The following is a 17,637-nucleotide window of genomic DNA, read 5'->3' on the forward strand; positions in this document are numbered from 1 at the left end:
GCAAATCCAGCGAGAAAGCTGGGTGCGGTGGGGGACCAGCTGTGCCGCCTGGACCAGGCCCTGTCAACGCTAGTTCCGTTATTGGCTGTAATATGCCTAAGACCAGCGGTTCTCAACCTGTGGGTCGGGGACCCCTTTGGGGTCACCCAAGACCATCAGAAAACACATATTTCCTACGGTCTTAGGAATAATTTTATGGTTGGGGGTCACCACAACATGAGGAACTGTATTAAAGGGTTGCAGCATTAGGGAGGTTGAGAACCACTGCCATAGACAGTCATTATTTATTGGGCTGGTGGGGGGGTCATTTGGACCTCTGTGTACTAGAAATGCCAGGGTCTATCTCAAATCCCAGTCTGAACCTGGACTGGCAAATGTATATTAGAGAAAAAGTGGTAAATTTGTAGGTAGGTTTGATACTTAAAACTCTTCTATTGGACAGTGCTATGTAATATATTGCTGATTTAAGTTTTTAATAATAAAAATGTGGATCAGTGATGCTGGGGGCCCATATGGCCAGTTGGCTTGTCTCTGCTCCTAGTAACTATACAGCCATTGTTTTTGCACAGTAAGACAGTAAGATTCCCCTGAGTGCAGTGAGACAGAGCTGATGACAGAAAGAGAGAGCAGCACCAGGGGTGAGTAATGGTTTCAGCAGGGAAAGCCAGTCAGTTTCCCTGTAGGTAGGTGGGTGGGTGCTACACAGGGTGGGCCCGGCAGTGCAATGGGAGCTGTACAGGTGAGACTGGCGGTAAGTGCCCTCCCCCTGTGACTCACCCACAGTTTCGCGGCGTCATTGCTGACGTCACTTTCCTAGAGTAACATATATAGCTCCCTTGGGTGCTCTCCCTGAAGTTTCTCCTGGCCGGATTGTAGACTACTTGGGGGTTCAGCTATTGGATTATCGGCCGAACTACCCGTCCGTGTGGGTTGCGCCTATTGGAGTAGCGGGGGTCGGAGGTGCTGCTGCGGTTTCGGGGAAGGGGCAGGTGTAGTGTCTCCAGGTGAAACCAGAGCCGGAGTTTCGTCCTTGTTTGTGATTGAGGGAGGGGCTCGTCCGACCGGTCTGACCTGTGGGGGAGGTGAATAAAGAATCGGCCAGGGAAGCGATTACTAGGACAGTTGCAGGTCGCTGCTCCGAGGAAGATGCATCTAAGTACCGTACTGCGGCTGGGGGCTGCCCTCCTCTGCTTTGCCCTGGTAGCCCAAGCCCAGAGCCCAGGTGAGTTCCCCGATGTCAGGGTGGTGTTTCTGGGAGTGGGGTATTAGCCTGAGTGGGGCCAGCCCGCTGGACTTATGGCTTGGGTTTGTAGCAGTCTGCATTTGTCTGGATCTGCATTTGTCGCTCTCTTATCGCTGGGGAAGAAGTTGTTACAGGTAGTTGTTGTCTCATTGTATCGTTGTCTCTCGCTGTTACATTGTATCAGGGTAACAATAAATATCAAGTCCCCGGTACAGAGCGAACTTTATCCCCAGCTTCACTTACTGTGCGCTCCTTGGAAATAGCGCAATGTACTACTGTACCTGGGTGTCTGGGCGCGGTAGGTCGGGGCTGGGGTGTATAGACCCAATATTTAAAGAAAATGACTATTCGATGGGGTTTAAGTCGTAGGAGACAATTAAAAAAAAAAAAATGCCTATATTAGTAAGGGCAGAAAACTGTTGCGGCTAGGTCATTTTTATTGAACTACAACTCCCAGTATACTCTTTGGGAGATAAAGATCATGTACCCGGTGTTCTAGGGCTGCAGGTAAAGGCGCGGTTCGTTGGGTTAAAATGGCGCCGGGCGGATCCCAGGGGTGGGCTTTTAGCCTCTACCTGTACCTGTGTGGGAGTCTAACAGGGAGTTGCCTTCTCTTCCCCATGCTCTGGGGAAAACTCATCTGTTGCACTAATGCCCTGAATTCTTTGTCTCACAATAGTGGTAGGTTGGTCTCCTACCTGAGCTGGTGTTAAACTTTACTGTCTCCTATGCTGTAAGCCACACAGAACTACCCATTGGGCAACTTCAAAACCCCATTTAGGTTAAACTATATTGGGGAAAAATATGCAGTACTCATTTGGCATTGGCTGCCATACCCACAGAGCCATATTGATTAAACTTTATTGCATTTTAGCTGCCTGTGTCTTTTTGCTTATAAAGCAGGTTAATCTGTAACCGCCAATACAATTTGTATTTATGTAAGTCTCCTGTGACTGTAACACTGGGCTAAAACCTGGCGGGGCACAGCCAAGCACATTTACGTGCTGTAATAGATAAAATTTGCAGTTTCAAGGATATGGTTCCTGTATAAAATATAGAAATAAATGGGACATCAAGCTAAATAGTACTTTATATGGGGTCAGGTGTCCTGCAGAAGAGGTTGGCAGTGACCTGCTTTAAACCTGCAATAGGGTCTGTGAGCCAGTGTGCGTCCCACAAATCTACTGTAATTTCTACTGCAGGTCTGTTATCTGCCATACTAGTGACTGGTCAAGCTGCAGATGCCCCCTGTAGTCCATTCTTAAGGAATAAGTGCCAACTAAATTACTGAGATCCAGCTAGTAACCTTCCCATGATAAATTGGTTGCAGACAGCTTAGTGGTTTTATTTTCCCTTTGTCTAGTCAAGAGCTAGTGGTGTCTGTTGGAGTGCCCCCTAGTGGCTGGTACCTGTGAGAACAAGAACTATCTACCTATTAACACCTTCATGCCTGGTCTTGTACACCACTTCTGGGGGGGTAGCAATATAGCTGTAATATAGAAGACCCACACCAACAGCTCATTACACTAGTTTTGTAAAAAGTCAAGTATACAGTGGTGTGATCAATGAATTGTGGTTTTTTTTGTTTTGTTTTTCTCCCCAGTGGGACTTGCATGATCCCAAAGATTGTTGCCATTTGAACATAAGGACAAACCTATCAGGATTTAGAAGTGTGCCTAGGGCAATAATGTAAACTAGGCATCTCCAATGCAGTCTGAGTAACAGCTCACCGGTTGATTAAACCTCCCTAGCATAAATACAGGCCATGGCTAAATACTACACCATATACTGTAACTTCAGCTTGTATCATGCACATGTGCTGGCTAACGGCCTGCCACTGAGGTGACATGCCCCCCCCACTTTTTTGTTTTTTTGGCAAGTAATCTCCATATTTTATTGTATCATTAAATTGTGTGAATGTTTTGTGTGCGCAGCAGTAAATGGCATACACATTACTAACGAAATTATTTCTCTTCTGTAACCAGGATGCACATGTAGTACACTCTACATGGGTAAATGTGATAACAGCGGAGCTGGAGGTTGTCAGTGTACCCTCGCTATAGGCACTGCAACACAGTCTATAAACTGCTCAGCATGTAAGTGTTTCTTGAAGAGCATCGGTCATATTACTAACTAACCCATCAGCCAGAATTGCCACATTTACTAGAAGAAAGGCTAGAATCCTTCCTATTGATAACATTGGCATCAGGCATCACTTTTACTGGCCAGGGCGGTAAAAAACAGCCAGGTAGCAACCCTACCGTCGGCACCTACCCCTCTGCCCTTCTCCCCTGCCCCCCAAGCACTGCAATATCTAGCATATTTGATTCTATAAAGGCACATAACCATAGGAGCGGCAAACAAGCTGTTATATTAATATTATTGTGCACCGTTCTATAAGTACTAATGATGCCAAAAGCAGAAGCCCCAAAAACAGTGCTTGCAATTTTTCATTATAATTATATTGGCATCATAAGTTTTTGCATAACTGACTCGAACAGCATTTGAATTTGCAACTTTTTTTTTTTTTTCTTCAGTAATTCCAAAATGTTGGTTGATGAAGAGAGAGAGCCTCGGGACAAAAGCAGGACGCAGAGTTAAACCAGTACAAGCGCTTGTTGACAACGATGGGCTGTATGATCCAGAGTGTGACGTTAATGGGGTGTTTAAGGCCAGGCAGTGCAACAATACAGACACCTGCTGGTGTGTCAATAGCGCCGGGGTCAGAAGAACTGACAAAGGAGACAAAAACTGGAAGTGCCCAGAGCTGGTCAAAACTAAGTGAGTATTTCTTATTCTGTAGCGTTCAAGAGATCAAATAAGAGCTGTATATATTATAATAATGAAGAAAAAAAAGTCAGTTACTATACAGCTAATAGCTGCATTGTTTGGGGCTGCACTAGGTGTACATTCAATGCCTCTAGCAGTCTATGCACACTTTTATGATCAAATACGTTAAGCCATTTAAACTTTCGGCTAACCCCAAAGTTAGTAAACCTGCCACTAGCTATTGCATCCCTGCCTGACCACACCATACCTCCTTATTCTTAATGGCTTGTATGTGGCGACCAATATAGACTTGTAATTAAAAGTGTTAAGTAATTTACCACACCAAAGTCCATTTAACCATTTAATAGGCTGTTCTAAAACTACCAATGCCCTAGCTGCCATGGAAGAAATTAATACAATGTGCTTTGTTTACCAATATATATTTGAGCTATACTATGTTTCATGAGGAGTCAAATAATCCAAGCATGTGGATATACCTACTGGTCTACATGGACTCCCAGTTATTGAATAAGATTGTGAGGTGCAAATATCACAGCAATTAATAAAGCCCAGTAATGTGCGATGCAAGACTTGACAAGCCTCTGGTTTGGCTATGGCTCATAATTTACTATTGATAGAACAAGGAGTGTTCTACCCAAGCAAGATCAGGCAAGCCTCTGCAGAGAATACTATCTTTTAATGTTCATTTGAAACTTGAAAATGTGTTATATTTTTCCAATGACAACAATTTTTCTATAACTTTTTTTATTTCCTATTTTTAGCTGGGTTATCGTTGAAATGAAACGCAATGGCACCGAATCTGTGAGTGATGCCGACTTGATTCAGTAAGTTATTTTGCTGGGTGTGTCTGTAGGTGTAGGTATGAAATTACACAACACTTTATTCATTTTGTCCTCCTTTCCCAACAGAGCACTTAAAACCACAATAACTAATCGATATGGATTGCCTGACAAATATATCTCTGTTGAGGTAAGTGTTTTTTGTTTATAGAAAACCTAAAATTGGCTTATAAGATACCATTTAGAACTGGCGACGCCTAAATTTTTGCACATTTTCTCTAGACCATCAATAAATTACCCTGTTCTATTTGGGCCAAAGGCTTGTCCACATAGTGAATCTACTTGTTCCTCATCCAGATATGGTGACCACACTATTAGTTGTCCAATATAACTGTACACTAGTGTAGACAGTGTTAAATGTAATGTCATGTAGACCTATAGTGGAAATATGATGAAAGGGCTGATAGGAACTGTCCTTGGCTGGTCTCTGGTTGGCCAGACCTACCCTGACTGACCTATATGTAAAAATTATGTTTAAATGTATCCTTATATCATTCTATTTTTCTTCTGCAGCTTGAGACTCCTTTAATCTACATTGACTTAAAACAAAACACTTCCCAGAAGCTTCCAGGAGAGGTTGACATTACAGATGTTGCCTATTATATGGAAAAGGATGTAAGTACCAGGAAACATTAGTTTAAAGCATACATTATAGTGGCAGTTTTTGGGGGGGAATACTTTTCCTAATAGTTCTGCTGTAAGTGGGGGGGGGGGGGGGGGGGGGGGGGGGCTAGCAACTGTATTATATGAGAGACTCTTATGTTTTGCATCTTTTTATACAGGTAAAGGGTGATTCCCTGTTCCCGGCAAACAACCAATTTCAAATTCTTGCAAATGGAAACAAAATTAGTGTTAAGGAACCTATGATCTACTATATTGATGAGAAGCCACATGAGATCTCTATGAGACACCTAACCCCTGGGGTCATTGCAGTCATTGTTGTCGTGGTCTTGGCAGTTGTTGCTCTGATAGCTGTGTTGGTGAGTGTACTATCTTGATGTGGAACAAGATTTTGTATAGCTATCGAATTTATTATCCTTCTCTTTCCAGCATTCACCCCTGCAGCCAAAGATAATACAATTGTAGTCTTACAAAAATTATCTTGCTGCCTGGTTGCTAGGGTAAATTGAACCATAGTAACAGGAGAGCTGCTGAACAGAAACGCAAAAAACAAACCAGAACAAATTTGTCATTTTTAATTTTTATTGCCAACCCCACTTGGTATAATTCAAGTTGATGGGCAAGTACATGGGGGAACTTAAGTCATTAGTATGGGGGGGACAGGGTTGCAGATCAAACACAAGTCTATGGTCATGTACTGTTGTGTTGGATATCATCTAGTAACTTTCTACCTGCATGTGTACTTTGTGTTTAGTATCGCTACATAATTCTAATCTCCATACATATGTAGTTGAGGGTTGGTCCATGTTGCTCCTTTGCAAGCTTTGGCTACTCACCGCTAACTATATATTACCCTGACTGCTGATTCGTAAGACATGTTAATGATGGGAGGGCTTTGGGCAGATATGGTGTTAGTCAAAAAGCTGTGTCTTCTCAAACTACAAAACAGACAGCAGAGCTTTAAACAGCTTTTTCATGTAAAAGGTAAAGACTCGACCTTTTAGCTGACGTTTTTTTCATTTGTTTGCAGATCTTTACAAGAAGAAAGAAGGCAAGGTATCAGAAGGCTGAGGTGAGCTATAGGACTAGTCACAACTAGATTTAAATGAGTCTGCAAATACATCCCTGGGGTTCAGTTGGCTGACAAGTTCAAAGCTATTCCCCTAGGCCAGTGGTTCCAAAACCGTGGGGCATTTGGCATAAAGGCCAGTTAGGGTTTGAATTGGGGGAGAATGTATACGGTTTCTGCCTTGACTTGCTAGCTTGTAACTAGAGCTATCCATGTCACACTGGGTGACTTGGTCTCTCATGTGGCCCTGGGTTAGAATGTACTCTTTGTATTTGTGCAACACCTCGGGTTTAATGAGGAACAGTTCAAGCTTTGTGCTCTATAAGAGGTGTTGCCATCTCAGGCAAGTTTATCTTAGAATCAATGGAAGTGACGCTTTGCTGTATGAGTGTTATAATGCACACACTGGCGTTTCTAACTGGCATTTCTTGCTTGGCAGATGAAGGAGCTGAATGAAATGCAGAAAGAAGTAAGCACATAAAGCTTTATGGAAGAAACTGGCTCAAGAAGAGAAGTGTGCTAGACACAACAGGCAGCAGGCGTGTGAATCCTAAATACTTGTGAAAAAGGGTTATCTTTCTATGGTGGAAATACGCCTTTGTATCGTTATTGTGAAGATATTTATAGTGACCTTCCACCAGAAAATTTTTTTTTTTTTTTTTTTTCTTTAGATTACCTCCTAATGATATATTGTTATTGGTACTGGTTTTTAGAGAGAGAACCTGAGACAGCTGTCTAACACTGTCTGAAGGTCATTATGGGTACAGGCCACTTATGTTTTTACTTGTAAGCAACTGTTTGGGACGGTTTCTGCCTTATACTTTGTACAAAAAATGCAATTGTAATCTGTCTGTAGAACAAGGAATTTTTAAATGATATTTTTGTACATATTCTGTATTGAAATGTGCTTGAATTTTTGTTTTTTGCCATTTTGTTACTGTTGGATTTAATAAAAATGTTTTAAAGAGAGATGCTTCGTCTATTCCTTATCCGAGGGCTGTTTAGCTTTGGGCCACTACATCAATGTCTGAGATGATGACAAACTGCAGAGGAGGAGGCTTTTGCTCAGATGGGCTATTGTGCAAGTAGAACCATATTCATTGGTTTATGGTGCCACATTTTAAAGGTCCTTCATAACCAAAAAAAAGGCAGCAAATAAGTGTTTGTGCCAAATCTTACTCTTGGAAGCCCAGCTTAAAGGTTTTAGTATCTAAAATTCCATACTCCTGCAACTCCTACCCTATCAGTTTAGCTGGATGGGTAACAGGCCTACCCCTCTGCTGCACAGCACTAGTCTAGACACCTAATGGGGGACAGACTTTAAGTTTAACAAGTGATGTAAAATGCTAGGTAGTTAACGGTGATACAACATAATGTGTTGCCCAAGAAGATTACCAAGTGTATCTCTGCTGACATCTTCCTTGACTTGCCTATGGTTTAGCATCTGAACCAGCCACATACAAGAACACGGATACTTTCTGTGCTTCTCTTAAGGTGGCCATATACGTTAAGATCCACTTGTTTGACTAAGTTTCCAAATGATCGGATCGTCTCCCTATATGCCCGCCTAAGGTGGGCAATATCTGGCTAATCAGGGCAAATCAAATTTAAATGGCAGACATATGGGCTGTCGGACCAAGGACCGCATCAACGAGCCAATGCTCTTCCCAATCCAGTGGGAAAATCAAAACTTCCCAGTCTACAACTTCCTGGCCACTTACATGGACAGATAATCTGCCAAATTAGTCTGAAAGACCAAAATCTGCCTGTGTATGGCCACCTTTTAAGAGGAAAAATACCCACTTTTTTGGGCGTATGTAAAAATGGTGCCAAAAAATGCGATTTAACATTATACAGGTTTTCTCATACCTGTATAAAAAAAAAAAAAAACACGCCATTGGGTATTTTCCTCCTAAAAGGTGGCCATACATAGGCAGATTTCAGATGTAGATTTCCAGATTTATCTGGAAACCCATTGTCCAGAAATTTCTGAATTAAGTTGGCCACACACCGTCAGGGCTGAAACAGCAGATAAGGAGGTAGAAACAATAGGATTTCTTCCTCCTTCTGCCGATTCAGCCCTGACGGAAGATTTTGGTCAGGCGCCTTCTATGGCGCCCGATCAAAATCTTTTAACCGGTCCGATCAGAGAGTCGACCGATATCAGCAGCTTCCTGCGATATCGGTCGACATGCCATACACGCACCCAATATCATACAAAACAAGGTTTCGTACAATAATATCGGTGCGTATATGGCCAGCTTTACAGGAAGGCCATCTCCAATAGATTCCATTATAAGCAAATCTAATTTTTTAAAATGATTTCCCTTTTCTTGGTAATAATAGAACCTTATACTTGAGCCTAACTATATATAATTAATCCTTATTGGCAGCAAAACAATCTTATTGGGTTTATTTAATGTTTATAATATTTTTAGGTAGACAAAGTATGGAGATCCAATTTATGGAAATATCCAGAAAACCCCAGGTCAAGAGCATTCTAGATAACAGGTCCCATACCTGTACATGATTCCTCAGATTAAAGAGAAACCAAGATGTTCTGATTCTCCGGGTTCATTTTAGCATCAACCCTCCCCCCCACACCTTGTTGGGTTCTGGGACTTGTCCCTTTTGCCTTTCAGTGAATCTGTGCAGCACCCACCATGGAAAGCAGACTTCAGATCCCAGAATCAATCATTTCAATTCAGACTCATCATTTTCTTACAGTCAGAGAAATCATGTATGTGTGTTTAAAAAAAAAAAAAAAAATGGAGATATATATATATATATATATATATATAATACTTGAAAAGCACTCACGGCATAGGATTCAATAGAATCAATTTTTTTTATTTAAACAAGATATCTACGCGTTTCGATCCATATAGGATCGTCATCAGGAAGGTTCTGGTTGGTTAAAATTACCAACAATAGTGACAGGAAGTGAGGTGCAAGGTTAAATACAAACGTTATCCAATCAGTGCAAACAAACTATTACCAAGTTTTAACCCCATGTATGTAATATAAAATTTTATAACTATAGAAAAATATAGGTGTCCTTTTTACACATATAAAGAAAATCCTTTTTTTATTTTAGATGTTTGATACACCAATACACATTGTATTAATTGAGACATTACAAGGGAATTTTATATTACATACATGGGGTTAAAACTTGGTAATTGTTTGTTTGCACTGATTGGATAACGTTTGTATTTAACCTTGCACCTCACTGTCACTATCCTGATGACGATCCTATATGGATCGAAACGCCTAGATATTTTGTTTAAATAAAAAAATTGATTCTATTGAATCCTATGCCAGGAGTGCTTTTCAAGTATTGGATGTGTTCTGTGGATCAGCACCCGGCCAATGCTTGTTTTTGGTGAGAGCCGATAATGCGAGACTATATATATATATATATACAGTATGTATATACCAAATCAAACACAACCAGCACCAAGGGTCTTGTGGTTCAAACAAATATTAGTGTATTATATAAATATATATATATATATACAGGATGCAGTTTGCAAGGTAGTAATTAAAGAAAGGCAATAAAAAAGCAGAGATTATCTGTGTATAAAATGCCGAAGCTACACAGTGCCAAGATGAGTAAAGTGTATCTAGGTGTGGAGAGAACAGTACAATCAAGCAGGTCTTATAAGGATAGATACAACAATAATTAATCCAACAATATGATCACAAATAGATAAGCAAATAAATGACAGCTGCTGAAAGACGGGATACCTTTAATATCCAGCAATAAGGGCCACCCTGACGGACTAACTTAAAGGCAACAGCCCTACATTGTTTATTCAGTAGATGAAAGTGCACAAGTTTTGGCATTGGCACCCATCCTCAAGTACAGGCACAGATTGCAAAAGAGAGTACAACATGTATTTTGAAGTAAATTTACAATTTGTATCTGCCCACATTAAATTAAGATATATATATATATATTTTTTTTTTTTTTTTTGTCAAAATACTCAACAAAAAATAGAAAAGGGTATAACCAGGTGGTCATTAATCTCCATAACAGTTTACTCTCACAGACAGAATTACTGCTGGACCATCTGGACATGTAAGGCCAGTTACTGACCTGTTCTGACGCATTAACCTGTCATCCTGGTCAATGTTCCCTCCAATTCCTTTTTTGGCTATGTGTGCAAAAAAATTATTTTGTGCGCACATTTTAAACTTGTGTGCACAGTTTTAAAAACGATGTGCTCGGGTAAGAATGAATACAAAATTTTGTGTTTCTAGACAAAATTCTTTGTGCACACCACAATTTGTTGTGTGCGCGCACAAATCCATGGCTAAAGGTCCCCATAAACGGGCCGATCCGCTGGCTTGGCGATTTCGCCAAGCGAGCAAATCTTCTCCCAATATCCCCACATACAGGTGGGCGGTATCGGGAGAATCCAGGATAATTCTATAGTTTGGCCCTGGGGCCAAACAATCGAATTATAACGACGGTATAGGCAAAGTCGGTCAGGGGACCGCATCAACGAGCCGATGCGGTCCCTGATCTGACTACATTTTTTAACCTGCCCGATCGAGATCTGGTCGATTTCAGGCCAGAAATCGGTCGGGCAGGCCCGTCGGTAGTGCCCATACAAGGGCCGATTAGCTGCCAAATCGCTCTAAGGGACCGATATCGGCAGCTAGAATCGGCCTGTGTATGGTGACCTTTTAGAGGGAACATTGATCCCGGAGGATTGAGGATTATCTGTCTTGATGGATATTTCCATTAGTTGGCCAATACAAAGTAAAGAGGAGCTGCAGCTCCTCATCATTTTAAATCTGGTGTAAATTTAAAAGACACAACATTAAAATTAACAGCTTTTTCATGGATTCAGCCTGCTGATTTCAGCAACGGGGTTTGACATTGTATTGGTTTAATACATTTGTAACCCAATGGGCTGCAAATTACACTGATCACAAGTAAAAGGGCAAGTGTGACCAGAAAATGTATGTACACTTTGTCGGCAAATGCCTCTAGTGTCATTAGGCAGACTGGTGCATGAATATGCATTGAGTATAGTTCCCACGTACAACACAGACTGGGTGGATCGATGTTTAGACAACAGAAAAAAGCCGGGCTGTGAGCAAACACCCTGCTATAGAAACTAGGCCTTCAGCTTCAAGGAAAACATTTCTCTTTTACCTCCACATGGCAGTGGGCACCAAAAAGACACAAAAAGAAAACCACAGTAAGTATGCAGGGATTTGTCCTATTTACACGTACTGGATAAAAATGTGCATCAAGTTAAAGTAATATTTTTAATATTATCTATCTTTAAAAGGGGAAATATTGTGCTGATTGGCTGTTAATATCCATACCAACATGTACTTAAATCAAATGTACTTAAATAAAAATAAATTCTCACTGAAGCATTTGGGTACATGGTTTAATTTTATATGTTTATCACATAGCGCTACCACAAACAGCACACAGCTAGTTTAAATTCATGCTGCAGACTGCACTGTTACTGTGCTGCCATGTTGCATTCATCTTCTTTTAAATATATTATTAATTGTAATGTAGTTCATAAAAACTAAATATAATTTTCAGGGTAATTATGCCAAACAAGAACCGAGCACAAACATGGCAAAGTGAGCCACACCTATCAGAAATGACATGCTTTATGTTCATAAGTATAACAGTGCAATTGTGTCACAGACAGGCAGGTGTAACTAGGTCAGAGAGTGAAGGCAGATATTGAGAACTGATTTCTGACCTCAATTGCAATTATTCTGGGTAGTGAATCAGTTCTGAAAAAAGGACATTTCCAGGGACATAAATGCTAAAATGGGCCATACTAAAATAGACTGCTCTAAAGCTAATGTGAGATCCGCTGCTGGTGTAAAAATGAAACCCCCACCTACCTCTTGTGGTTCCCACTGACTTCCAGGGATACTGTGCAAAAGTGCAAGTGATAGTGCTTTTTTTCACCCTTAAATGTTAAGTATTCATGCCAGAACTTCTGTGAGGGGTTCTCAATCCATTTGTGTTTGGGATCAGTTAGCTTAAATGTGTGTTAGGCAGTGAGAAAGGCAATGGGTACTGACATCCAAGCCACATTATATGCAGTGAGATGCAGTGGGTACTGAGGGCAGATATTCAGGCTCTGGCACTATAACACTGGCACTGATCACAACATTGCTTTGTTTCCCAGCTATGAGGGCTCCCCTGTAACTAACTAGAAATGAACAAAACACTGACAAAAGTAAAAAATAGTAAGTGTAAAAAACAACAATATAGAAAAGCACAATTATATTTTTAGGGAATAGATGTAATTTCAGCTAGTGACTCAGCCTTTAGAACATTAAGGGGCTGATTTACTAACCCACGAACGGGTCGAAATGAGTCCGATTGCGTTTTTTTCGTAATGATCGGTATTTTGCGATTTTTTCATATTTTTTTCGATTTTTTCGGCTTCTTTACGAATTTTTTGTTACCAATACGATTTTTGCGTAAAAACGCGAGTTTTTCGTAGCCATTACAAAAGTTGCGTAAAATCTGGCGATTTTTCGTAGCGTTAAAACTTTCGCAAAAAGTTGCGCTTTTTTCGTAGCGTTACAACTTACGCAAAACTTTGCACCTTTTAAGTTTTAACGCTACGAAAAATGCACAACTTTTCGCGTAAGTTTTAACGCTACGAAAAAAGCGCAACTTTTTACACAACTTTCGTAATGGCTACGAAAAACTCGCGTTTTTACGCAAAAATCGTATTGGTAACGAAAAATTCGTAAAGAATCCGAAAAAATCGCAAAACATACGAAAAAGTCGCAAAATGTTCATTTTCAAGTCGGAACTTTTCCAATTCGGGTCGGATTCGTGGGTTAGTAAATCAGCCCCCATGAGTATAGTACCTGAGGAATGGGATGAAATCTGCAGGAAAAGTTCAGAGTTGGTGAAGTTCTAAGGTAAAGTTTACAGCCTGCAGATTCTTCTTCTCAGTCTTCATTTCTGCACTTCTTTTAGTTCAGCGGTTTTTAACCCTTTCACAGGGGTCATCTAAGACCATCTGAAAACACATATTTCCGATGGTCTTAGGAATAATTTTATGGTTGGGGGTCACCACAACATGAGGAAGTGTATTAAAGGGTCACGGCATTAGGAAGGTTGAGAACCACTGCTTTAGTTTGTAATATTTCCCAAGCCCTGCCTACATCTGTGCCCTGATTGGTCAATTTTACTGTCTGTCAAGAGAGTTGTGCTCTGATTGGAGAAGGCACAAGAAAAAAGATCCAATCAGAGCACTGCTGATTACAGCAGAACCGTAGCTTGCAGGAAGGAGGAATGCAACAAGATTTCCCCATGTTAAAGGTTCCAGAGCAGTGCGGAAACAAGTGAGTTTTTTTAAGGTGCCAAGCAGGTTTGGGGAGGCTTAGTCTGCCCTAGCCTTATTGAAAATCTGCCTATGCGGATATATAGGTATTTTTTCCAGAAAAGGTTACAATGCATTGATATTTATGCCAATGCTGATTACACTCTCCTTCTATGTCAGTGGTTCTCAACCTCCCTAATGCCGCGACCCTTTAATACAGTTCCTCATGTTGTGGTGACCCTCAGCCATAAAATTATTCCTAAGACCATCGGAAATATGTGTTTTCCGATGGTCTTAGGCGACCCCTGTGAAAGGGTCATTCGACCCCCAAAGGGGTCCCGACCCACAGGTTCAGAACCGCTGGCCAAGTGTGTCTTCACCCTAAAAGCTGGTCAATTTCCTGCCCTGGTAAATATTATATATCTCTTTGACTTCTTAGTAGTGTAGATTCTTTGAAAAGGTGAAAGAGCCAAGCCTCAAGCCTCTACATTCAAGATAACTGCAAGGAATTGTGGGGACCCAAACCCAACCTGATAAAGCCCTGATCCTCACAATCTGTCCCCCTCATCCTCCAAAACCAGCTAAACCCCAGCCCTTATGTAGGAAGCCCAGTCCTTTCTGCGGCTGCCCAAGCCCCTTGTTCCCTCTCTGGTCCAGCACCGAGTGACAAAACATCATGGGACCTTTAGCAGGAACAATAGCTCCTTCTATTAGCTAACTCATCCATACGCACATATTTAATTGGCTTTCACTCACACAGATCTTAGCCCATTTTAGTTTGTTGGAGCAAATCACATGGAGTTATCATAAGTGTAAGGGTTAAATCCCCACTGCTTTGCTAAGCACATGATTTGCTGCAATGATTCCCTATACGGCCCCTATTTAGGTGAATATTCACATCGCTGGCTTTCACTCACACACACATTGGCTATTTTTACTGTGTTGCAGCATAGCATAGGTGGCATTTATACCTCCGCTACTTAGCTAACCTTATGATTTGCTGCAATACTCCCCTAAGCAGTAAGGCTGATGCCACACGTGGCGTTTTTACGCTGCGTTTTTTCTCAGCCTAAAAACGCTGCACAAGCCACACAGCCCCTGACTATGGCGTTTTTCAGCCTAGTACTGGTGATGTAGCAAATCCCATTTCCATGGTGCTAATAGTGCGAAATAGCAAAAAACACTGCGTATTTCCACTAGGTCTGGCAGCTGCCTTTGTGTATACATAGGAATAGCTTGCTTTGCAAATACTGGAGTATTTCGGCCAACGCTTGAAAAATCCGTGCTAAGGCGTTTTCTAGCGTATTTCCGCATTGTGTGGTTTGCTTCGAGTCTTTCCAAGTTATTTCTATGGATGATGATATCGGGCGTTTTTCAGCCGCTGAGAAAATTAGAAAATACGCAGGGTAAAAACGCCATGTGTGGCATCAGCCTAAGGATTTGAGAATATAAATACTGGTTAATGACTAATGATGGCCCTATTTATGCTGTAGATTACATAAATTACTCAAACCTGTGGGCAAAGTAGCAGGCTGGGCCTACGCAGCATTTTGGTTAATCAAGCTCGGCCTGTTTTTTTCTAAACCTGGAGTTTCCCTGTATTTTACGCCAAATATGGCCTGAGATAGTTGGGCATATTTTTACAAAGTGCACTACTGTCACATGACACACACACATCTCACAAAACCGTACATCATTCATACATTTTGAGAGAAATCACACTGTAAGCAATTGGTATAAAAAAGCTTATATAACTGCTGTAATGGTAACTTACACTAGTTTCATATGTAGCCAATCGCTGGCTTAAAAAAGCCAGAACTGAACCACTGCTACTGTATATGATTTACCGTATTTTCCGCACTATAAGGCGCACCGGATTATAAGGCGCAGTCTCAATTACAGGGTCTATTTCTGTACTTAACCCATATATAAGGCGCACCGGATTATAAGGCGCATGCTAAAACATACGGAGGCGTGACAGAGGTAAGCGTATGTACTGTACGTATTACGTAATGTTCTCTGATTGGTTTATCGCTGCCAACGTATGTAGTGTACGTATTACGTCCCTGTGTCAGCGGGAAATGGTCCGACAGTCAATCAAGCGAAGCGCTTACCAAAGTCGCACAACAACATTTTTACAGATTTTGGAACTCAGTGCACACATAAGGCGCACTGGATAATTAGGTGCACGGCCTATTTTTGAGAAAATTTAAGGCTCTTGGGTGCGCCTTATAGTGCGGAAAATACGGTAATCCCAACTAAGATATAATTACCCCTTATTGGGGGCAGAACAGCCCTATTGGGTTTATTTCATGGTTAAATGATTCCATTTTCTCTGTAATAATAAAACAGTACCTGTACTTGATCCCAACTAAGATATAATAACCCCTTACTGGGGGCAGAACAGTCCTATTGGGTTTTATTTCATGGTTAAATGATTCCCTTTTCTCTGTAATAATAAAACAGTACCTGTACTTGATCCCAACTAAGATATAATTACCCCTTACTGGGGGCAGAACAGTCCTATTGGGTTTATTTAATGGTTAAATGATTCCCTTTTCTCTGTAATAATAAAACAGTACCTGTACTTGATCCCAACTAAGATATAATTACCCCTTATTGGGGGCAGAACAGCCCTATTGGGTTTATTTAATGGTTAAATGATTCCCTTTTCTCTGTAATAATAAAACAGTACCTGTACTTGATCCCAACTAAGATATAATTACCCCTTATTTGGGGCAGAACAGCCCTATTGGGTTTATTTAATGGTTAAATGATTCCCTTTTCTCTGTAATAATAAAACAGTACCGGTACTTGATCCCAACTAAGATATAATTACCCCTTATTGGGGGCAGAACAGCCCTATTGGGTTTATTTAATGGTTAAATGATTCCCTTTTCTCTGTAATAATAAAACAGTACCTGTACTTGATCCCAACTAAGATATAATTACCCCTTATTGGGGGCAGAACAGCCCTATTGGGTTTATTTAATGGTTAAATGATTCCCTTTTCTCTGTAATAATAAAACAGTACCTGTACTTGATCCCAACTAAGATATAATTACCCCTTATTGGGGGCAGAACAGTCCTATTGGGTTTATTTAATGGTTAAATGATTCCCTTTTCTCTGTAATAATAAAACAGTACCTGTACTTGATCTCAACTAAGATCTAATTAATCCTTATTGAAGGCAAAACAAGCCTATTATGTTTATTTATGGTAATATTTAAATGATTTTTAGCAGACTAAAGGTATGGAGATCCAAACTACGGAAAGATCCCTTATCTGGAAAACCCCAGGTCCCGAGCACTCTGGATAACAGGTCCCATACCTGAATTATATTTTTTTCCTGACATCTGTAGTCTTTTAACATATTGTTCTATGGCCGCTCTATACGTTGTATTAGGTAAGTGTATCCTGTTAGAAAGAATAAAGCAATGAGATATATTTGGAACATGACTTTTCAAAAAGTCGCGGAGACTAATCGCCTAGTTACTGACATTGGCAATACAAGCTCAGGGGAGAGAGAGGTACCACTTTTCATTCACCACCAAATTTTGTTGCCCATTAACAGGCCGCAGAATAGCACTAAATTAGAGGGGGAATTGGAGTTTTCTATACAGGCTCCATCCCTTGGTTCTAACCTATATACAGAAAACATGACCCTGGGCATCCCACCACATGTAATCACGTCAGACTTAGTTTTATGGTTTCTAGTTTTCGTGCCCGACAGACAAT

General features: G+C 40.8%; 1 protein-coding gene across 1 annotated transcript; it reads left to right on the forward strand.

The window, feature by feature from the left end:
* The first annotated feature begins 869 nt into the window (after positions 1–869).
* Positions 870–7,531, forward strand: epcam (epithelial cell adhesion molecule). Its single transcript, NM_001011149.1, is given in 9 exon segments — positions 870–1,222; positions 3,229–3,339; positions 3,781–4,024; positions 4,795–4,857; positions 4,942–5,002; positions 5,386–5,487; positions 5,655–5,852; positions 6,524–6,565; positions 7,002–7,531. Coding segments are annotated over 9 exon segments (939 nt in total). The 5' UTR covers positions 870–1,146; the 3' UTR covers positions 7,044–7,531.
* The last annotated feature ends 10,106 nt before the right edge of the window (positions 7,532–17,637 follow it).

The sequence above is a fragment of the Xenopus tropicalis genome, chromosome 5 (genome assembly GCF_000004195.4).
Source record: "Xenopus tropicalis strain Nigerian chromosome 5, UCB_Xtro_10.0, whole genome shotgun sequence".
NCBI classification, from domain to species: domain Eukaryota; kingdom Metazoa; phylum Chordata; class Amphibia; order Anura; family Pipidae; genus Xenopus; species Xenopus tropicalis.